Raw genomic sequence first — 24,451 nt, 5'->3', positions numbered from 1 at the left:
AACAGTGCTTTATAGTACTTTTTGATTTTTCTTGCATTTTTTTATTCTTTGATCTAGCTAGATAGTACATTAATACTCTAGTATATAACAACTTTAGTCATAAAGGGAAAGTCAAGCATTATCATAAAGTAAATAACCATTTTAGAATTAATTAGAGGGACTTCTCTAGCAACATTTAGGTCTCCTTTGAAATTTTGACTGAATTTAATTTAATTTTAAATTAAATCTAATATTTAAACACTCAACTCTCAAATTATTTTAATTTAAAATCTCTTTAGTGGCCTAATTTTTTTCAACTCAATACTTCTTTATATACGGGATCTATAATATTTTTTAACTTCTCATAAATACATATAAACTCATTAACATTCAAACACATCTAAATTTATTTTAGAAAATCTTACAAAATTCATTTCACCATTCTAACTTTTTACTATTTACAAATAACTCAATTTATTTCAACTCAATTTAATAGTAAAACGGTGCCGGAGACATGTTGAATTTGAAGTTCTCTGCCGGTCCGCCCGATAAGTTGGTGAAGTAGGGTAGCAAAAGTAGATCGAAGACATAATCATAATTAATTATACAGGTAATTCATTAATGCGGATTGTTGAAAGAAATCTCTTGTATAAACTTGAAAGTTCAAAGTTTGAGATAGATTAGAAAATAATTTATAATATTTATTATTGTTTGTTTAGATTTTACAAACAGCATAAAATGCTTAATAAATAATATTGTAAATTTTATTTTATATCTTTTTTCTTCTCTAACTTAAAGACATTATATTATAATTTGAAACTAAATGATCATGCCCACAACTATACATCCCATGCATGATTGATTGGCTCCGAGAGCCATAACATATAGATCAAATAAAGATTAATTCCATCGTATCATGTTGAACTCCATGGGATTGGTAAACATGCAGAGTACTGCTTTTGATGACAAATTAAGGTCCTTGCCCACCATATTTGAAATATTCATGTTGGCAACATAGGTTATTAATGGTGCAACTATTGACTAGCGCTATTTCACCAAATTAATACTATCATTATTGTGGTTGATATATATTGACTTTAAAAGAATTGAAATTCTCCAATTATTTTATAAATGATATTTGGAGTGCATGTGCAATCCTAGCATCACTAATATCTTTGAAAAAAATAAATAAATTTAAGACCCACATAAAAAATTATTTTTTTTAATGATAGCCATTACTATTTTTCAAAAAGAATATGTATAGATTGTACATTTCATAATGGTATATAATGTGGGTACTGCTAGCGGATCGTCCAACAGTTACCACTAGATTGCCCGCTAGTGTATTTAAAACTCTTCTTTTTTCTTTTATTTGATTTTTATCATTTTTTTAACATCCTTAATCATTAAGAAAAATAAAATAAAATACACAACTCCACTAATAATTAATTCCTTAACTATTAAGAAAAAAAATATAAAATAAAATAATCAAGCAATAACTTTGAGATATGTTAAAATATTTTTTAAAAAAAAATTGTGTATTTTTTTAAAAAGAATAATAATAATACTAAAAAAATAAACAAATACAAATCCAAAAAAATATATATATTTCGGTAAAAATATCGATTGAATCTCTCCGCGGTGGGTCTATCATTAATTTCCCTCCAGAGAATTAGCTGGATAGCATTGTGAATTTGTGTGGTTCAGGTAATTCAGCATCGATCAGCATCGATCCTGATCACACACTGCTATAGTACGTAAATGGGAGGCAGTATGCCTGCATGGTAGGCCATGAGGCACATATCATCAGAAATTAATTGCACTTTGCATGTATAAGTGACATACATCTTGCAAAATTTACAAAACCCAATTACGTAATCATTTTTTTTTATAAGTGCCAATTACGTACTAATTATGAGGAAATCAACCGATATAGATAGCTTCCGACTGATCTGCCATCCTTATCTTATTTCAAAACTCTGATATCACGTCCTACGGCCTATATATAAATGAGAGGGGGTGCTTAGCTATGAATCAGAAAATTAATGAGAGCGAGAGAGAGAGAGAGAGAGAGAGAGAGAGAGAGAAGAGGAACATATTATACATCTATCATTGTGGTTTTTGGTTTGATATATCTGTTAAAGCTATGGATCATCAAGAAAAGCTACAGAGCCTGGGAAGATCTCTTGCAGTGCCATGGGTTCAAGATCTGGCAAAGGAGAAAAAGTCTACAATTCCACCACGATATCATGTGCTGCCCCATCAAGATCCACCCCACAGCTCAAATACCTCCTCTTTACCCCAACTCCCTGTCATCGACTTGCAAAACTTACTTTCCAACAACAACGATTTCTCAGAGCTCGACAAGTTCCACCTTGCTTCTCAGGAATGGGGTTTCTTCCAGGTATTTTCTCGCATCTAGACTTAGCAATAATTTAAAAAAGAAAAATTGGTGATGGACTAGTACTACTCATGTACGATATCTTAAAAGAATATGGATTAATTATATATATTACAGCTGATAAACCATGGAGTGAGCAGTTCGTTGTTGGAGAATGTGAAGTCTGGCATTCAAGAATTCTTTAAACTCCCAATGGAAGAGAAGAAGAAATATTGGCAACAAGGAGGGGATATAGAGGGATTTGGGCAGGCCTTTGTCGTCTCTGATGAGCAAAAGCTTGACTGGGGAGACCTTTTCTACATGGTCACTCTTCCTACCCATTTGAGGAAGCCTCACTTGTTTCCCAAGCTCCCTCTCCCATTGAGGTTCTCTCTCTAAATTTACACAATTCAATATATAATTGGTTTTATTATTAAAACAGTATATGTACTTTCATGCTAATTAATGGAGAAATTAGTCATATATATATATATATATATTAATTGAACTATAAAATTGAACTTTTTACTCTTTAGATTTCCACCATCGATTAAATTAATCCGTCACTATTATTTTAATGAATAGTTAGAAATGCCTGGATTTGCCAATCGACTAAGGTAGACTTCATATTATATGGATTTTAATATTTAACCTCAATTTTTTATATAATCCTAATTAATTAATAAAGACCAACATGATCAACATGAATTATATTTTTGTATAATCATTGTCCGTACTTGTTCTAAGAATGGAACGTGCATTTCTCCGAACTTTAGATATATTAATTAAGGCATTTGATCTATCGAGTAAATTAAGGATCACTGAAGCATATAATATATCTTCTTTGCAGAGACAATTTAGAAGCTTACTCAGCTGAATTAAAAGCTCTTGCATTGAAAATCTTTGACCTAATGGCAAAAGCTCTGAAAATGGAAGCTAGGGATATGAGGGAGTTGTTTGAAGAAGGATGGCAAGGCATGAGGATGAATTATTATCCTCCATGTCCGCAGCCAGAGCTTGCCCTTGGTCTCAAGCCTCACTCTGATTCCGTTGGCCTAACAATTCTCCTGCAAGTCAATGAGATTGAAGGCCTCCAGATAAGGAAAGACGGGATGTGGATTCCTGTTAAACCCATACAAAACGCTTTCATTGTCAACATTGGTGATATTCTGGAGGTAAGTAGCCCAAGATCTCGAAAAGAAATAAGAACAAAAAGAACAAAAAAAAAAAAAAAAACAAAACTCCTTTGTCGCCAATTGAAGCTGGGCAAAGACCTAGTACTTCAAGTAGTTTTCATATATGAACACATATTTATATATAATCAAACGTGACAAACTAAGTATGAGGCTGGTGAGAAGAAGTCACGGGGCACAGGGCACGACTTTTGACGTCCCTTTTACGTGTCAATTAAGCATGTGTTCCCTTATATGATATATATATATATATATATATATATATTTATATAATAAGAGAAGTGTTACTATGACAAAGATATTTAACAAAAATAATTTTATAAATTGACTTGAATTCATATAACACATTAGATATGTTTTATAATAAAATCAACTTTACAGTATGATGTATCACATCAAATTATGTCAACTTTACAATAGTGAAATATATAGTATTTCTCGTATAAGAAAATAGTGAAAAATGAGATATTTAGAAAGTGCTTATGTCTAGGGTGGACAATGGGGGCCGCGCCCCTTCCCCCCATAGTGGGGCGGGCAACCCATCCCTTTGGGACATATATTTATAAAAATATATATTTATATTAATTTAAATTTAAATTTAAATATACAATTTATTAAAGTTGTATTCGCTTTATTGCAATATTACTTTGGCCTCCTGGGCCAATTTTCATATAGAATTATTTTATTGCATTAGCATCCTATATATAAGATTGGTCTAGGAGGCTAAGGTAATGCAATGAAGTGAATACAACTTTAACAAATTTAAAAACTATGTTAATATATAGTTTTTAAATTATAGTTTTATTTATAAATTTTAATTTACAATTTAAATTATGTGATAATTTGGATCTAAAAAAAATATTTTTAAATCCAGAAATAGATTTTAGGCTTGATGGGCCATGGGTATCATTGGACTGGGCCGGGGTAGAGCGGATAAGGTGTCTAAGCTCAACCCCCCATAACCAGGGCGGGGGGCCCGCCCCCACCTCTCAGGTGCAGGCTGTGGGGTGAAAACCCTACCCCCACCCCATCGTGCATGGGTGGGGGCGACCCTTCTTATTAAAGCCTTTTGTCGATACAAATGTGAAATTAAAGGGGTTTTGCTACATGACATACATGCAGATTGTGACAAATGGAACATATCGAAGCATCGAACATCGGGCGACAGTGAACTCGGAGAAGGAGAGGCTCTCTATTGCCACATTTTACAGCCCAAAGCTGGATGGAGATATGGGACCAGCACCAAGCCTTATTTCTCCGGAGAGATCACCTGCTTTGTTCAAAAGAATTGGTGTTGCCGATTACTTTAGGGATCATTTCTCAAAGGAACTCCGTGGGAAAACATATCTCGATACCATGAGGATCATCCCAAATGAAGAGAAAAGCATTTAAATTAGTACTCTACATCTACTTATCGATAATCAGTACCAATAATAGATCAGTACCCAGCTTCCTTTTGATATTGGCAAGGGGGAGATGATCTGGGGATTCGATCTCTGATCGTATGTTATCATTGTCATTCATATTGTAATAATAATTAAAATACTCCGGCCTAGCTATTTGTAGTTCTCTTGTAGCACCGTACGTTTTGGTAAACTTGATCAAATTGAATAAAAATACTATATTTTATCCCATTTTCTTGAACGATAATGAATTTTCTAACTGACTTCTCTTCTAAAAATTTGAAAAATGAAAAAAGTAATAATAATTTTCTTGATTTCGAAATCTTGGGCTACGTTCTTACCTCCAGAGTATCACCTATGTTGACAATAAAAGCGTTAGGCAGAGGTTTAACAGGAATCCACATCCCGTTTTTCCTCATCTGTAGGCCTTCCACCTCATTGATTTGCAGGAGGATTGTTAGGGCAACCGGATCAGAGTGAGGATTGAGACCAATGGCAAGCACTGGCTGCGGACATGGAGGATAATAGTTCATCCTCATACCTTGCCACCCTTCTTCAAACAACTCCCTCATTTCCCTAGCTTCCATTCTCAGAGCTTTTGCCATTAGGTCTAGGATTTTCACTTCAAGAGCTTTTAACTCAGCTGAGTAGGCTTCTAAGTTGTCTTTGCAAAGAAGATATGCTTCAGTGATCTTTTACTCGATTGATCAAGTGCATTCATTATTATATCTAAAGTTCAGAGAAATGCACGTTTCAGTCCTACTCCAAATATAGAGATAATTGTAAAGATGCGATTGATGTTGTTAAAAAAACATTGATGAGGTTAAATTATTGCTAATTCTAGATGTGAGAAAATGCCTAGAAGAAACCCCATTCTTGAGAAGCAAGGTGCAACTTGTCTAATAAGGCATCTCACCCACATGCACCACCACAACGCTCTGCCCCTCACTTGACAGCAGCAGTGCAATGCACTACACCAACAATACATGGTACACTCAATGCACCACAGAGAGAATATTCTGGAATGTTGTAGCACTTAGACTATCCATTCCTCATGGCTGATTTCGAAAAACCCACCACCCCACCCAGTGCACCCACTGCTCCTTCCATCCTCTCCTCCTCTACAAACTTGATCAATATTAAACTCACCAACGACCATTTTCTCCTCTGGAAAGCATAAAGTGTCCCCTTCTTAAAAGGTCATCAACTTTTTGGCTATGTTGATGGATCTATCTCTACTCCCATAGCTTTTATTGATGGCCATCCGACCCTGCACATGCTTAATGGGTTCTACAGGATCAACTTCTCATCTCCACCATTAACTCATCCCTATCCGATTCGGTTCTAGCTCAGGTTCTAGAGTGTACCACCTCTCATGAAATCTGGATTACTCTTCAAAATCTGTTTTCAACCAAGTTGAATGCTCATGTCATTCAAACACAATATCAACTTGCTACTCTTAGGAAATGGTCAGAAACCATAACAGACTACTATAACAAGGCCAAAGCCCTTTCTTCCTCCCTAAGTGCAGCAGGTCATACCCTCACAGATCAGGAATTTTCTATTTACCTTATGGCTAGACTTGGGTCAGAATATGAATCTCTTGTAACATCTTTAACCACCTGCCCGGATCCTCTTTCACCCATCAAATATATAGTTTCCTCCTCAATCATGAATCTTGTCTAGCTCATCAGACATAGTCCTTGCTTTCGAGTATTAATTTATCTACTAACACAACTACTTCCTAAGTTTCTCTAGGTACCAACTCTTCCAGTCGTGGCCGCTACTCTCAACATCGCGGTGGATGTCGAGGCCGAGGAAATGGGAATCACAACTTCAACAATGGTCGCAACTCGGGCTCACCTTCAAATTATTTTTAGAACCGAGCTAAAACACGGCCGTTGTGTCAAGTGTGCAATAAGGCTAGCCACACTACCCTTAATTGCTATCATAGGTTCAACCAAGCGGCCTATCAATCATCTGCACCACCATCAGTTGCAGCTCACCTCACAACACTTCCTTCGCATGGTCAGGTGTCCTCTAGTTGGTTTGCCAATTCAGTTGTCACTCATCACTTCACACCAAACCTTGCATCCCTCAACTTGGATTCTGCTTTGTATCAAGGCTCCGACCAAGTGAACATCAGAGACGGCTCCTCCTTACCTATCCAACATGTTGGGTCTACCCAACTCAATTCTCCCACTGGCAAATTCCTCCTCCATAATTTTCTTCATGTTCCTTCCATTTCTCAAAATTTATTGTCTGTTAGGCAATTCTGTACTGATAATCGTGTCTTTTTTGAGTTTCATTCAAACTTTTTTCTTGTAAAGGATTCTGCTTCTCATGCGGTGCTTCTCAATGGTCTCGTTGAAGAAGGGCTCTATGTTCTGTCATCAACCTCTTCAACCTCGCCACCTGCTTCTTCACCAAAAGCCTATCTCAGCTCCCGCACCTCTGAACAGCAATGGCATCTTAGGTTAGGTCACCCCTCTCCTCGTGTTACCTCCATTATTCTTCAGAAGTTCAACCTTCCTACCTTAGACCATGGGCTACATTTCTGCACCTCATGCACTTCAGCCAAGGCCCATGCCTTAGCCCATCCCCCTCCTCTGCACAGCCCACTGGACCTTTTATTTTACATTCTATTGATGTATGGGGCCCTGCTCTGGTTTTATCCAGTAATTTTAGTCGTTTCTGTTTATCCATCCTTGATGACTATTCTAAGTATTTGTGGTTTTTTCCTTTGCAATCCAAATCCAATATGTCCTCAATTATTGTTGCTTTTCTCCAATATGTTAAGAATGTTTTTTCAAAAAATGTTGTTTCATTCTGAACGGATTGGGGTAGGGAATTTCGACCACTTCAAATTTTTTTTTAAAAATATGGCATCATCCATAGCGTCACTTGCCCCTACTCTCATCAACAAAATGGGAGTGTTGAGAGGCGTCACCGCCATATTGTAGAAACAGGACTTTCGTTTTCTCTCATGCATCCATGCCTCAAAAATATTGGGCCGAAGTTTTTCAAACCACCACATTTCTCACTAACTGAATGCCTACTCCTGTCCTTAATCACAAATCACCATATGAGATCTTGATGGGTTGATCCCCTGATAATCACTTTCTTCGTGTTTTTGGGTCATCATATTGGCCTAATTTAAGGCCTTTTAATCATCATAAGTCTGATTTTCGGTCTAAATAGTGTGTATTCATGGGCTATAGCCCAAACCACAAGGGTTACTTCTCGAGTGGTACCTTTATTTCACGTGATGTAGTGTTCAATGAGTCTGCCTTTCATTTTGCCTAGAAGCCCAACTCTGAAATTTTCCCTTCTCTTGACATAGGTTCACGGCCTGTGATCCACACTGTTATCCCTCACTCAATTCTAGTTTCTCACCTTTGGACCCACCCTCACCTCACACCGTAAGCCCACCTCTTGATTCACCTTCGGCCCACAGCTCACCCAGGCCCCTAACTGATCTATCCTCACCTCAGAACCCTAATTCCCTTTCGTCTAGCTCCATTTCTCTAGAACTTCCAAACCCTAGCTCTACTCTCACGCCTCCCTCCTTACTACCAGAACTATCCTCACATTCTCCACCTTCTGCTCAGCTTCCTTTTCATCCCATGGTTACTCGGTCAAAGGTTCAAATACACTGTCCCAAAAAATGTACCGATGGTACAATACCTTGCCCTCCATAGTGACCCTCCACCTCTACCATCACTCCCTCTATTTCTTCTTCAAGTGCCATCCCTGAAGAACCCACTCTATTTCTTCTTCAAGTGCCATCCCTGAAGAACCCACTTCATTCTCTGAAGCCTTAATGTATCCTGAGTGGAGGTCTATTATGCAGACTGAGTTTCAAGCCTTGATTCAAAATCAAACTTGGGAACTTGTTCCCCCTTCCTCTGATCTTAATGTATTGGGTTTCAAGTGGGTCTTGAAGACCAAAAGGTGAGCTGATAGGACCTTAGAACGCCGTAAAGCAGGGCTTGTGGCCAAGGGCTTCCATAAGTACCCTAGGGTAGATTTTTCCAAACCTTTCAGCCCCGTTATCAAACCTGTAACTGTTTGCCTTCTTCGTTCTCTTACACTTTCCAAACAGTGGCCACTTCACCAACTAGACGTGCAAAATGCGTTCCTCCAAGGAGACATTGAGGAAGCTGTTTTCATGAAACAACCGCCTGGATTCCTCCATCCTGATCATCCGAACCATGTGTGCAAGTTAAGAAAAACCATTTATGGATTAAAACAGGCCCCTCAGGCTTGGTTTGCAAAGCTTACAGAAAAATTACTTGATTTAGGGTTTCATGGTTCTCGCTTTGAAAGTTCTTTGTTTATTCTGAATACTCAATCTGATTGTATTTATCTATTAATATATATGTTGATGACATAATTGTCACCGGTTCAAGCTCTACTCTTATCTCTGATTGTATAGCCTCTTTAAGTTTGTATTTTCCAGTCAAGAATTTGGGTATGTTGCATTACTTCCTAGGGGTTGAAGTCAATTGTATGTCCGCTGGTCTTTTTGTGTCTCAGTTAAAATACATCAATGACCTTCTCTTACGTACTAACATGCATAAGGCCAAATCTGTTTCAACCCGTATGGCCACCTCTATTTGACTTTTTGCCCTTGATGGACATACATTTGAATACCTCTAAGTATATCAAAGTATAGTAGGGAGTCTTCAATATTTGTCTTTCACTCATCCTGATATATCTTTTGCTGTAAACAAGGTATGTCAGTACATGCATTGTCCTTGCAAATCCCATTAGCAAGCTGTTAAGAGAATTCTCAGATACCTTCAAAACATAAATATACAATTTGTTAAAGTTGTATTCACTTTATTGCAATATTACTTTGGCCTCCTAAGCGAACCTTTATATAGGACAATTGTATTGCCTTGACCTCCTATATAAATATTGGTCTAAGAAGCCAAAGCAATGCAATAAAGTGAATACAACTTTAACAAATTTAAAAACTATGTTAGTAGTTTTATAATTATGTTTATATTTACAAATTTTAACTTACAATTTAAATTATGTGATAATTTGGGTCCAAAAAAATATTTTTGAACACAGAGAGTTTCTAGGCCCAATGGACCATTGGAATCATTGGACTAGGCGGGGGCGGAGCGGATAAGGTGTCTGACCCCACCCCCGTCACTGGGGCGGGGTCTGGGGGTGCAAACCGTACCCCCCATTATGCATGGGCGAGAGCGCGACCCTTTGTATTAAAGCCTTTTGTCCACTTATTAAAGCCTTTTGTCGATACACATGTGAAATTAAAGGGGCTTTGCTTTAGGGAATTACTTTCAACATATGGCATGTCCACAGGCAAGGAAACAGTCCAGCAGACTTCTTGGCAAAGTTGGCTTCTGATGGTTGTGCTGCTACATGAGAGTCCTTCGCTCTTGTCCCTCCTTTGCTACGAGGTTTGATTAGAACTGATAAACTGGGACTTCCATATATGAGAATTTGATTTAGAATGATTAGAACAATACCCATTTTACTTGTTTGTTTTTATTGGTTCTGGTTCGTTTTAGTTTGAGTGTGTAGTGTTTCGATTGATTTGAGTAAGGCTTTTAATACCTGGGTTGGGATTTTATGTCTATTGTAATCTACAGGTGTTTGATTGTAACCGCAGTTTTTCCTAAGCCATAAGTTATCAAAAAAATTGAGATTCCGTCCTCTTAAAAAAAATGGAATATACCGAAGCATCGAGCATCAGGCGACAACGAACTTGGAGAAGGAGAAGCTCTCTATTGCCCCATTTTACAGCCCAAAGCTGGATGGAGATATGGGACCAGCACCATGTCTTATTTCTCCGGAGAGATCACCTGCTTTGTTCAAAAGAATTGGTGTTGCCGATTACTTTAGGGATCATTTTTCACAGGAACTCCATGGGAAATCGTATCTCGATACCAAGAGGATCATCCAAAATGAAGAGATCGAAATGCATTTAAATTAGTGCTCTACATCTACTTATCCGTAATCAGTACCAATAATAGATCAGTATCCAGCTTCCTTTTGATCTTGGCAAGGGGCAGATGATACTGGGGATTCGATCTCTGATCGTACGTTATCATTGTCATTCATATTGCGATAATAATTAAAAATACCTCCCTAGCTATTTGTAGTTCTCTTTTAGTACTGTACGTTTTGGCCAATTAACTTGATCGAATTGAATAAAAATACCATTTGACAATGAGTTGGGCTACTCTGACGTTAAAGTTGACCGTTTATTGTTTTCTAGGTTTTTTTTAAATATATTTAAATATTTAAAAAAAATAAAAAAAATATATCCTAATAATATATTTAAAATCACTTTATTAATTACTAAATTAAAAAAAATTATCAAACGGTCAAACTGAACAGTACAATTGAGAGGCAATGTAATTTTTTCCCTTGACAATTCAAGTAGGTATGCTCTGTAGAAGGATTATGGAGAATGATATTTATAATTATACGTACCATTTGACAGCACTCAACTAATTTTCCGAATTAAACATTTTTTTAATATATAATTTTTTTCCAAGTTTTGAATAATTTGTTCATAAGAAATGGCAGTTAGAAAGTCACTTTTAATTAAGAAAATACAAAAACTTTAAAAAATAAAATAAAATAAATTTCCTTGTTTCCATCAAGCTGAGCTATCAACTTTGTTGAAAGTTGCAGCACCCATTAACAAAATCGTGGTTAAGTATGAAAAAGAATCCAATATGGACGTTCTAGATCGCCTGCTTTTCAAGAGTTCGATGATGAGTTTCTTGTTTTGTAGGAAGAGTTTAAAACCACTGCGAGAAAGGAGAGGGTCATATAACCATACTGTTGGCATTCACCCTCACCGAAAAATGCATGAACAGCTTGGCATTATCTATAGAATGAATTTATTGCTCTCCAAATAAAATGTAGCATAACCCAACAATGATGGGTTATACACAAAGGACGGTAATAGCAAAACTATATATAACCTCAAAGAAAAATGCCTCCCTTGTGACAACCCTTTTACAATTATTTTAAAACTCTATGTGAAATTGAGTGTATGTAGTTATATAAAATTAAGATTTTTTTTTTAATGAAAATACATGATTGTATTAATTGATTATAAAATAAATTATAAAAAAAATTGTATGTGTACCGTTACTATTATTTGATTATTATTCTGAATGTTAGTAGAAGTTTATATAGCACCAACTGATCATCCTCACTGAAGCTGAGCAAAAATTTAAAAATCCGACTCCGAATCTGGCTCCACTAGAGTTGGATTTACTTTTAATTTTTCAAGAGGTGTCGATTGACTAACTCCAACTCTATTCCGATCCAACTCCGATATTGTATATCTTCCTATATCTTAAAAGAATCTATAAGATGAACAGTAATGAACAGTTCTAAATAGTCACCAGCATCCAGCGTCTTTCTTTTGATATCTCGTTACTTTGTATGAAATTCTTTTCTTTTCAGTCACAATTTTACTCCATCTTCGTTGAGTCTCAAACATCTGGATAGCATTAATGTATTGTGGTGTGACAGTCAAAATATCTGGCCTGTTGATAGAAGGGATGGAATGCAGAGGTGTCCCGTGGTTTTCCAGTATCTGCAGAACTTTCAGACTCAATTGGAGGAAGAAAAAAATTCTCCTATGCTGTTTGAGAATTCTTCTTCTGACCATTGGTACGCGATATTCTTCTGATTTCACTTCTGCCTTGTTTTTCTTTTTCTCTTTCTTGCATGTTTTTTTTCTTTCTGCGGCTCAACAACAGAAGTCGATTCCTTCTTCAATTTATTTTCACATCTTTGTTTTCTTTCTTCTTCATTTCTTTTTGATTTGAAGAGAGAGAGAGAGAGAGAGAAATAGAGAGTTGTCGTGAGGATGGGTTCGTGCGTGAGGATGGCAGTGTGCGACGGAGAAGGAAACGGAGATTCATGGTGGCTGGGTCTGCTAGAGGTTCTCGTCGGTGTGAAGTGGTGGAGGTGTGGTGGCCTGGGTGGTTGTCTACGGCTGTGGAACTGGACACAAATGGGTGAAACCCATTTCGGTTGGATTTCTACGGGGGAAAGGGAGGGCTGCGCGTGGGGGACATCGGTGGTGGTTGGGTTGGTCGTCGGCGTGAGGGGAATTCGCCGGTGGTGGTCGTGAGGTTGGGTGGCTGCGTACTGCGGTGCAGGTTGACAGAAATGGGAGAAACCCATTTCGGTTGGGTTTCTACGGGGGAGAGGGAGGGCTGCGCGTGGGGGACATCGGTGTTGACTGGGTTGGTCGTCGGCGTGAGGGGGACTCGCCAGTGGTGGCAATGAGGGTGGCCGGCGCACGGCGATGCCGGGCTGGGTTGAATGTATTAATTTGAAACCAAATTGCTATGGTCGCGCATGCACTTATCAAACGGAACTTTTGTCGTGCCTAATTACCAAGTAGTACTAGGGGGACCACTCCTAATCAAGCATCTAATGTTCTTGGTCAGTTCATGACTCGTATATATAATAAAGTATATGATATTCATACTCCATATATTGGAATGTTAAATAATAATGTATAAACTGATCGGAATAAACAATACATTAAAGCAACAAAAGCAGGAAAAAGTTTACTACTTTATCAGCATTTATATTTGTAATGTCTGTTATCATCATCCCATTGGTTGATAATTATATTTGTATATATTTGTAATACATTTGATACATAGTTATAGACTATAGTGATTTAGTTATAGTGATTAATATCACTATAATAATACATTGATACTAAATATATACAGTTATAGACTATTGTAATTTAGTTATAGTGATTAGTATAACCATATAATAGTATTAATATTAGACTATAATATTATTTATAGTGATTTAGTATAACTATAACTATAGTCTATATTAGACTATTAGTATTAGTTATAGTGATTTAGTATAACTATATTTGTAAACCAAAAAGACACAAATATACTTATACAATTGGGTGCAGATTTAAATCAACTTCAAAAACAACGCCACAAAAACTTCAATGTTCTCTCCATAAATGCTGTGAATGAGGAGAACACGCCACCTCTGAATACATAAACCCCAGACTTTACTTTCAGTAACGAAAAAAACAATTATGTAATATTTAGTCGTTTAAAAAACAAACTGTAATATGAATTCGAAACATAATCCTTTACTTTCCAAACTTGCTTGAACTTATAGTTTTTTTAAACTTATTACTATTTGAATTAGTAGTTTCTAATTAGAATGATCTATATTATCCTCATAGACCTTATCATTAAATTCTCTTCTTCTACACTGGATGTTTATATTTTAGAACAATTTAATACAGGACAAACGTGCCTCGCACGTAACTTTACCGCTAGTATGTTATAAAAATATGTATTTATCTATATATTTATCATATATACCAGTATAATTATATAGTTATATAACTAGAACCTATTTAGTTAAATTTAGTAATATACTAATATGAGTTTATTATTATAAAATAATATACGTATAATATAATATAAATAGACTAATAATTATTTAGTATATATAAACATCATAGTATTACTACCATATATAATCAAGTATAGGAATAATTAGTTAGACACTAGTGTTTAAATAAGTATAGTATAATAAGTTAATAACAAATATACTAATTTATTAAAGTATAATAACATGTAATTAGACACTAAAATTAATATGTAGTAATATAATATGATAACATGTAATTAGGCAATATAATATGAGTCTGATATAAAAATAAGTTAGATATTAGTACGGAAGTAAATTAGTAGTAAATGATTTAGGTAAGTTAGATATTAGTCCATCATTAAAAGCCTACAATTTTTTTTTAAAAAAAAATCGGCTAAATATGAAGTTAAAAAAAAAATCTAAAACTAAAAGTCTAAATCCGACTCCGTTTCGACAAATTGGAGTCAGATCAGAGTCTACACAAATCGAAATCAGAGTTTAGATTTGGATTCTGACAAAATCAGAGTTAGAGTCGAATTTAGGAGAATCTGACTCCGACTAAATTGATCTTCACCAATCACCCTAAGGCTCGGTTTGAAAACATCTCACATGTACCGTACATTAGTTTTTCCTATCCAAACACGCTATATTTTATCTTTAAATTTTAAAAGAGTTCTTCTATATAGCATCCACTGTAGTGGGTGCACACAATGCACTCACTACGTGGATGCTTGTGGTTTTTTGTATTTTTTTTTTTTAAATCAAAACGTATGTTTTGATCGAATTTCAAATCTGTATGCATTTTCATCCAATTCGAATTCATCCCGCGAAAGCTCTACTCCATTGCAACTCGCGTTTGCTCCCGCAACCCAGCTCCTCCCGATGACGCTATCTCTCTCGTCAGTGCCATCGAGCGGCGCTCCTCCATCTACCCAGTACCTCCACTGTCCCGCGAGCTCGTTGAACGGAGCAAACAAGATTTCAATCCGTGAACTCCTTCCTCCAAAAAAAAATGCAACAGTCATACTTACCTTAAACTTTGTACAAACACTTTGATTTGGAGAGAAACAGGACGTGAAGATGCATAGGTTTCCGATGCATCGTATCAAGACGATTATCTGAAGTGAGAACTCCGATTTGCACGTTACGCAGGAGGCCCTTTTTGTGGTCAACAAAGCTACGGTATTTTATCCTTTTATTTCTATCATTCACGGATTTCAGCTCGGTTTCAACCCAATCACAAATCTAGGGTTTTCAATTTTTATTTTTTGGATGAAGAAAATAAATGTGTTTGTGTTTATGAAGGTTTATTTCAATTGTTTGCAGGAGAAGTTCCTTGAACAATTTACGAAAGATGCATATTCGTGTTGTGTTGGGGACCGTAAAAAATGGCTCGCTTACAAGCACTTATGTAGTGTCTCTAACTGTCTTTTCTGTCTAAATTTGTTATTGAGCAACGTATTTCTTGTTCGATAATTGCATTGCCTTAGAAATGTGCCATTGGTTGGTTTGTTTTCTCAAACACTTTCATTGATCTCGTTAAAAAAAATAGAACACTTTTTAAAGATTTGGATGAACTTTGGCCAATTCTTTCGTTTTAGCTTTTAACACTTGGCTATCTGCTCTGCATCAGTAGTCGGTTGTTTTTAATGATATCCTTTTGCTTGCGTTGCGTAGATCTTGTTGAATAGCTGGGGTTCAATGATCTTTGATTATTTAAAATCAATGAAGCGTTGAAAAGAAGTTTTATAATTTTCATTGAATGTGGTGATCTTTGTTGCACATTTTCGCAGTTTTGGTTCATGATTCATGGAAGGAAACGCAACACCAATGCACTGCTACCTATGGTTTTTAATATTTTTCTTGTTCTATCTAGTAAAGTTGGGGCCTTTGTGCTGCATGACTTATGCTTTCTTTTGGGATAAATTATAAACTATTGTGGCTGCAGTAATATCGATTGCATGAAAAAATCATTAACAGACCATTTTCTACCCTTGATTTATTAGAAAGCTTATTTTAGACAATTTGCTTGTTACTTCTAATTGATTCTACACTCAGCTTGTAGAGGGCTTCAAAAACTCTTTAAATGTTTAATGTCCCTAATCTGTGCTAGATTTTTTGCAAGTCAATACCGTTATTTTTATTCAAGCTGTATTAAAACGCTTCTTTCTCATTTCAGCATCGGTCATTTGTAAAACGAGGAGATATGACTTTCTTTCAGGTATTTGTATGCTTCTCTTGGTGAAAACCTTTCCATGTTAAATACAATATATTCTAAACTTTTCTGCAGTTTCTGACGTTATTTACGTGTATGTAGATTTTGTCCCTGAGAAGATAAAAGCTGAAAATGCCTTGGCAGAAAGAAAGGTAAATGAGATAGAAGTGGGCTAGGTCCTTCAAAATGTGCTGATTGGGATGATAATCCTGCAATTGCTTAAACAAAGCTCATTTATTGCCTTGGATCATGATCTTCCTGCTCAAAGCGCTTAGTGTACTCAGGAAACCCATTACTTGGACAATTATGGAACAGATCCATGTGTAATCACATCTACCTCTTATGGGTCTTACAACAGTTATACCATGTGCATGCTGGTCTAGCAAATGAAAAACAGTTGGATACATTTGATAGATCACCTCGTGAGATGGCCAGTGAGCTGGTTTGAATTGAATTTAGAGTTCTGTAGATATAGTTAATTTTTGTTCTATGAATTTTTCAAGCAGATTGTTCTTAATTCTGGTCAAGTGATCATTCTTTGAATTGAATTCTATTTAACAGTTATCTATTTTAATTTTTAATTATGAATATTAGAGTGAAAGATTAGTTTCAACACAGCATGGCATATTTAATCTGGGTTCTATAGTGATAGGAAACATCCTGCAAACCTATGAACAAACTTTGCATTGCTCAAGTGGAAAATATACTGTTCAGCTGCTTTTTCTTCTCCCAGTAGGAGTGGTTTTGAAACCCTCAGCAAATGCCTTCGACCAATCTCAAAGTGTAGGAAATTGATCAGGGAATCTTGCTAGAACTTTGGATTACCATTCCAGGAGGAATGGATCTAACATCCATATGCTTATGCTTCTCTGTGTATATCTAACACTTCTGCTCTATAATATGAGTTTGTTCCTCCAAATCAAACCCAGTGTTGCAAATTTATCCATAGGATTTTATTTGCTCTTTCAATCTCAATCCATTTACATACTGGCAGTATCATTTGAGTGGCAACCTCAATAGGTTCCCTCTAGAGTTTGAACTTCTCTCTCCAAAATACCATACTCTGGATTTGGATGTTACATACTCAAGACACTCGGTTGATAGCCGTACTTGCACCATGCCTAAGCCTAAACTTATGGGAAAGTTGCAGTGGGGCATTCAAAAACAATGAGCTTTATGTTTAATCTCTTTTTAGCTCTCTGCATGGTGATTCCCTTCCATAACCTTACCGTGCAAAATAGAAACAATGTAATTGGTAAATCAGATTTTGCACTTGTTAGTGCTAAATTCTTTGCTTTGAATTTCCAGAGTTTTATTTCCTGGATGCATACGAGAACCAGAAGGTCATCAACTACCATTCCGGGAAGTTTATCATTCGTAGGACACAAGCAAGAAAGGGAAAAAAGAAAGGGGTTGGGGGTGGGGGAAAAAGGATTACAGTGTTCAATTTTGCACAAATTATGGCTATTCTTCTGCTAAAAAATGGTTATTTTTCTGTTCAAGAAAAAAGGTAAAACAAGAAGCTAAAACATCAGAAAATCATGTAAAAACAACAGGCTAATGGGGGATATTCCATGAACAAGCAGCCATGAAACACATACAACTTGAGATTCTTCTCGTGTATTTTATCGATGTATAGATTTATAACTAGCGGCACTTGTTTTGCCTGGCAATAGCGGTTGCTCTTTTGGACCACTACCTACAAGGACTTCTGAGTTGTTTGATTGGCTTTCCAAATTTCCTGGTCTCATCCAAATCTTCACGTGCCCTTCCCGGCATGCAGTGAGAACGAATTCCTCAGTAAAAATTAAGCCTGATAAGGGTTCCAGATGGACTCGATGGGCAATTAATGGGGACAGCTTTGGAACATCTCGCATGCTTGGAGCAGCTGGTTGGAGAGTCCCACTGGGCAAGCACTATCCCAATGAGAGATGATTGGCTTCCAGTGCTGAACGTGGGGGACCCACCAGGCGGACACCGGCGAAGTGGCACTATGATCTCATCCATTGACAAATCCCACAAAAGCAATTGTGTATCCTGTAAACATGAAGCAGATGATATATAGCAAAGACAGTTTTCTGTACGGCCCTAAATTGTATTCATTTGAGGAGACATCAAGTAGGATTATTATGGAATCGAAAACCAATGCATTCTGCTTGATTTTCAGCTCTACAAACTACTATTAGATGAAGACCGGAAAATCAAACTACTATCAGCAAATCCTTCAAATTATCTGCAAAAAGGTTGGCAGGCAATGAAGTATGGTAAACCAAACCACTCAAATCTCTGCACCTCAGTGGGCCAAAATAGGCTAGTGTAAAATGCCGCTTCCTCTTTTATTATAGGAAGTTAAAACATTAAATTCCAACTCTTATGGTTTTCATGGGACCGTAGACAACAAACTCTTGTCCACTGATAATACATTATCCTACCTTAGGCAAGCTTTTAGATTTTTGAAACGTAATGTCAATACCACATAAACCACAAACTGTAACTTAACAATTTTAGTGACGTAGTTATGATATCAATTTATAGAGAAAAATAATAATTTTTGAGAAATTAAGGCAGTACATTGCGAAGTGTTAATTGAACGAGTATGATAAAAAATAAAAAATAAAAAACAACCTTTAAGTGAGACTATTTTTAAAATTATGAAATTCAGCACAAATTTCACCCGAGATTACAAAAAGGGTATGATCAAATAGGGTGGTTTAATTAGTTTCAGGAAAAATTAGTATCAAACAGTCAGCTGGGAAAGTAAATTTAGAATTAAAAATTTTCCTAATAGTTCTTATTTAGGAATCAAACGGAAATTTGTGGGCAACTTAACGACGTATGTAACATCAATCAACCTTTGGGAAATAAAACTCTAAAAAAATAACAAATCGTAAACTCCCAGCTTACTTTCGGCATATTTTCTCGGGAACCAAAGGGATAATTGTGGGAAAAAAGAATGAATACCTAGACAGTACTTGGCCTTTGAGTAACCGACCCGATTGCCGTTCTCGTCCTCCTTGGCGATTCCAAGACCGGCACAGATTATCAATAAGCCTTCCGTGTCCATTTTTTGTTACCGCTAGAACTTTGAAAATTTGGATGATTGTTTTGGGGTATTTTTTTTAGAGAGAGAGAGAGAGAGAGGGATCTGCAGTGACTGAGAAGTCTGATCGGATAGAGAGAGAAAGAGATGGGTATGGTTTAATAGTTGAGAAGAAGAAGAAAAAATCTTAGAGAAGAAGAAGAATAAGAAGAAATCATTAGGATCACCTACGAACTCGAAATCGCAGTGCAGAGGAACTCGAAATCTCAGTGCAGAGCCGCGTCCGGGAAATCACAGTGCAGATGAGCTCGGGAGCTTGGGGGCTGGGGGGAGAAGAAGGAAAGAAACGGGAAGAGAGGAGGGAAAAGAAACAGGGAGGGAGGAAGAAAGGTAAACGCGGGGGAGAGACGAGATGAAAATTGAAAATGTGTTGAAAATCTCCGAAGCCCCACGTTTCGACACGTAATGTGTGTAATTTGTAGCTGCATCCAAGATTTTTTCATTTTAAAAATATTCACTTAAATGAATAATAATAAATACTGAAACTTGACAATGAACAGTATATAAACAGTATACTTTTCGGCTCTAACTTTATCATCTCATTTTACTATTTAAATACATATTTTTTTAAAAAATTATTTTATTTTATTTTAATTTAAAAATTTTATTACTATATAAAATAGTTTATCTTATCTCATATGAATTCTGTATTCAAACAAACCTTTAATATTCGCTCAGCAGCAACTTATCATCCTCACTAAAATATTTAATTTAAATTTAAATTTTACTTTTACCAATTTAATACTTAATTAACATAATTGTTTATTCGAAATATTTAATTTTTTATTCATCTTGGTGGACAATCTTCAATTTTGACTAATCAGTACGGTCTCAAAACAGTGCCAAACTGCCGCCGCCAAAACGTACCGTTTGGCTCCTACTGTTTGAACACACTCAAGTAATCTACAGTGGAAGAGAGAATAACCCTTAACTTATCTTAATTTATTTCAATTTATTATTATAATTTTTTTAAATCTCAATATAAAATATAATAAATAATTTAATTTTTTTAAATTTTAAAATAATAATAATATTAAAAAATAATATTCTAACAATATTTTATCAATTCAACTCAACTCAATTCAACTTAACTCAATTCAACATCTAAACACACTATTAATCATGAACTGTCGTATAATTATTTTAAAAAAATTAAATAAAATAAAAAATTTATATAAAAACTTTTTTTTTTAATAATAAATCTTATTATTTTTTAAAATAATTAATCGATATTTATTTACTTCATGAATATATATAAAATTACTCTATCTTATAACCTGTCCAACCGACCTCCACACAAAAAGCAGTCTTTCAATAAATTGATGCCATAGGGCCTTTTATGTAAACTACAATGGATCCGCATCCCAACAAACTCAAATCTCCCCTCTCACTCTTAAGATCTTTTCGTCCCCTTCAGCTCCCAACAAAGTAGTAGGCCCAAACCGAACTTAAAGTTGCCTCTTCCAAAAGTTGCACAGCGTAAAGGTTTGACACCATCTACCATCCCTGTGAATGTAATAAAAAAACCATGGCCGCTCGAAGAAGGCGGCTACGAGGAAGAAGATAAAGAAGAAACAGAGGAAGACCGAGGAAAAAAACGAGGACGATAACGAAGAAACGGATTTTGAAGACTAGTAGATGTTAATCATCACGACGCTTTGAACGTAGCCTACCCAATTCTCTCTCTCTCTCTCTTTCAACTTTCTCTTTTAATGATTATTACTATTTTTTATTCGCAACCGGCTGTGCAGTTTTACTCATTTGTTGACTGTTTTAGAGTATTTTTATTTGCTTGATCAAATGTATTTTTAAAATTTTGATATTTTTTGATATTTATATATTTTATTTAAATTTAATCCCTACATTAAATTAATTATTTACTTTTTATAAAATAATAAAATAATATTAAATTAATAATTTTTATTTAATTTATTTAATTTATTTGTATCTCATTTTATAATTCTATCAATTTAATATTAATAATAATTATATTCTAATTAAATGAATATTAAAAAAATCATATTTTCAAAAGTTATTTAATGCTAATAATAAAAAATATTTGATTAAACTCATCTAAATATCTATTTAAATTTCTTAATTACAAATCAAATAGTATTTTTGCTTGGTGTGAGAAATTAATATTTTAATGTTTGTTTAGAGTGAGAAATTAGTATTTTAATGTTTGGCGAATCAATTGTGATTTTTCATCGTTGGCTAATCACTATAGCAGAAGTCCATCTTATTTTAGATTTGGCCAATCCAATATGGAGTGTTTTTAATATCAATTATGTAAATTTTAGCTTACATGTGAATGCTCTTAGTTAGTGAAATTACTACAATGGGAGAGAACAAATGAACGCATTTTTTACTTTCAACCACCGTCTATGAATTCAATAGCCATGGCAAGATCCTACCTTAGAGGATTCACCAAGCTTTTTTACACATCGTAATTTTTTTATTTATTTATTTATTTTTTTTTAGATTTTGTATCAGAAGTGTGAAATCTGGGTTTATATCAGATTCCTGGATTTTTCTGAAAGATTCACATTCAGATTTCACATCGCATTGTTTTCTGGATTTTTATACATCCTATTTCATTTGGTTGAACGATAGAGGGCTGCTAAAGGATTCATCTTCCATCGGATGTGATAAGGGCCTCTCCAATTGATCTGGTGTGATAAGTTTCATTATGCTTTAGGTAGAGTTGCTGATATGGCAGATTCCCATTTAGGGCTATTAAAGCCAAAGCAGCAGCCTGACCGCTCCAAAGCGGCTTTGATAGTGGAAAACACACCTATGATAATTGTTATAGTTCCGATTTGGAACTGCTCATCCATTATATGGAGATTATCGGAAGCCAATAAAATCTTGACACGAATTCATATATCCATTATACACTAAACAACACCATAGTATAATCCAATATTCCAATTAACCTTGAAAACCCATCAGGAAGAAAAGGAAAAATTTGCCTAGAGGCCTTGCCACTTCGCCGCACGACCAATTTCATAGACAACAAATCGGTGCAACTCACTTCGCTGTACGACCTTCGGCACCTCTTCATGTAGCTCTTGTTAAACCAAGTGAATAACAGAGTGCACCCAAGGTGTTTGCAGGAGACGATGCTGTAGTGTTTTCGGGAGAAGAAGATGAATCTGAAGTATGATTAGGGTTTAATGTTATGGGCTCATGGGTTGGATTATTGGAGGGTAGATTGGGAGAAGGGACCGTGAGGAGAGATGGGCTGGGCTGGAAGAAGTTGTGATTATTTTGAGAGGGGGCCCGAGCAGGTAGGGAGAGAGGTAAAGGTGTGTGCAGAGATGTAGTGGGCGTTGAAGAGAAATCCTGAGAAGGAGGAGAACGGGATGTTGCAAACGGAAAAAGATTTTCATTGAAGCGCACATCTTGTGAAATATGAACTCAGCCAGATGGAATATGTAAGCAATTATAGCCTTTGTGATCAAGAGTATATCCTAAAAAGACACAAAGTTGAGATCTCATGTCTAATTTGTGATGATTAAAAGGACGAAGATTAGGCCAACAAGCCGAGCCAAAGACACGTAAAAAATTATAATCAGGTGGAGAATTAAAGAGAGCTTGAAATGGAGAAATATGATGAAGAATGGGAGTTGGCATTCGATTAATAAGAAAAACAGCTGTTTGGAAAGCGTCAGCCCAATATTTGGTAGGTGCTGAGGACTGAGCTAAAAGAGAGAGACCAGTTTCCACAATATGGCGATGACGTCGTTCAACGCTACCATTTTGTGCATGAGAATAAGGATAAGTGATTCTATGGGAAATGCCAAGATTTTGCAAGATACCATGAAAGGGACGGAACTCACCCCCCCAATCAGATTGGACAGCAATAATGTTTTTAGCAAAGGTATTACGCACATATTTAACAAAGTTTAGAAAATGAGGAGAAACATCAGACTTTGCATGTAGCGGAAAGAACCAAACATATTTTGTAAAGTCATCAACAATGGAAAAATAAAATCTAAAACCACTAGAGGATAGCACAGGCGCAGGTCCCCATACATCTAAAAATAACAATTGAAAAGGAGAATTTGATTGAGAAGGTGAGAGTGGGTGAGGAAGAGCATGGGATTTGGCTTGAAGACATGCCGAGCAGGGAGACGTGGAGGACGTGGCTGTGACTGGAAGATTGTGATGACGTATGGTAAAGGTAGTGATCCAAGTATATGGGTGACCAATGCGAGCATGCCAAGTGTTTGGTGAGATCCTTTCGCCAATGAAGGCATGTCGTGAGGAAAGAGTGACATTCTCGTCATTAGTTGGAATGACGTACAAGCCATACTTAACGGGACCTTGAAGAAGTACCTCCTGGGAATGCAAATCCTTCACAAGAAAACCAGATGAATTAAATTCAAAGAAAACTGAATTATCCAAACAAAATTGTCTAACAGATAATAAATTCCTAAATATTAAGGGAACATGAAGTAATTGACGGAGAAGAAAATTGCCAGAAGGTGTCGGAAGTAAGCCAAAGCCAGTATTTTGAATACCAAGGGATGATCCATCTCCAATAGTTACTTGGTCTGGTCTTTGATAGGGAGTGGACTCCATATTAAGTTTAGAAAAGTCAGAAGTGAAGTGAGTCGAGGCAGCAGTATCAAGAAACCAATCAGGAGAAGCAGTGGACATATGTGAAAAATTAGTAAAGTTGGCTGAAAGAGAAGGAGGAGGAGGAGACTGATATGCATGATCAAATCGATGATAACAAGA

At 35.9% G+C, this 24,451-nt stretch overlaps 1 protein-coding gene and 1 long non-coding RNA gene across 2 annotated transcripts; both read left to right on the top strand.

The window, feature by feature from the left end:
- Window positions 1–1,987: 1,987 nt before the first annotated feature.
- Window positions 1,988–5,186, top strand: LOC121265268 (protein SRG1-like). The gene is made up of 4 exons (XM_041168833.1): window positions 1,988–2,383; window positions 2,498–2,745; window positions 3,210–3,534; window positions 4,675–5,186. The coding sequence occupies exons 1-4, from the start codon at window positions 2,009–2,011 to the stop codon at window positions 4,942–4,944; spliced, it is 1,218 nt and encodes a 405-aa protein (XP_041024767.1). The 5' UTR covers window positions 1,988–2,008; the 3' UTR covers window positions 4,945–5,186.
- An 11,228-nt stretch (window positions 5,187–16,414) lies between these two features.
- Window positions 16,415–17,218, top strand: LOC121265282. Its single transcript, XR_005940646.1, has 2 exons — window positions 16,415–16,611; window positions 16,708–17,218. It is a non-coding gene; the product is annotated as an uncharacterized LOC121265282 (long non-coding RNA).
- The last annotated feature ends 7,233 nt before the right edge of the window (window positions 17,219–24,451 follow it).

Source organism: Juglans microcarpa x Juglans regia, chromosome 5D (assembly GCF_004785595.1).
Source record: "Juglans microcarpa x Juglans regia isolate MS1-56 chromosome 5D, Jm3101_v1.0, whole genome shotgun sequence".
Taxonomy (NCBI): Eukaryota; Viridiplantae; Streptophyta; class Magnoliopsida; order Fagales; family Juglandaceae; genus Juglans; species Juglans microcarpa x Juglans regia.
The sequence above is the reverse complement of the archived record's forward strand: the minus strand, read 5'-3'. Positions and strand labels throughout refer to the sequence as shown.

What these genes read in the sequence shown, in the direction of transcription:
- LOC121265268 (XM_041168833.1), top strand. Translation starts at nt 2,009, where the DNA reads ATGAATCAGAAAATTAATGAGAGCGAGAGAGAGAGAGAGAGAGAGAGA. An exon ending in AGGAATGGGGTTTCTTCCAG is followed by an intron (nt 2,384 to 2,497) that starts GTATTTTCTCGC and finishes TATATATTACAG; the next exon opens with CTGATAAACCATGGAGTGAG. An exon ending in ACATTGGTGATATTCTGGAG is followed by an intron (nt 3,535 to 4,674) that starts GTAAGTAGCCCA and finishes ACATACATGCAG; the next exon opens with ATTGTGACAAATGGAACATA.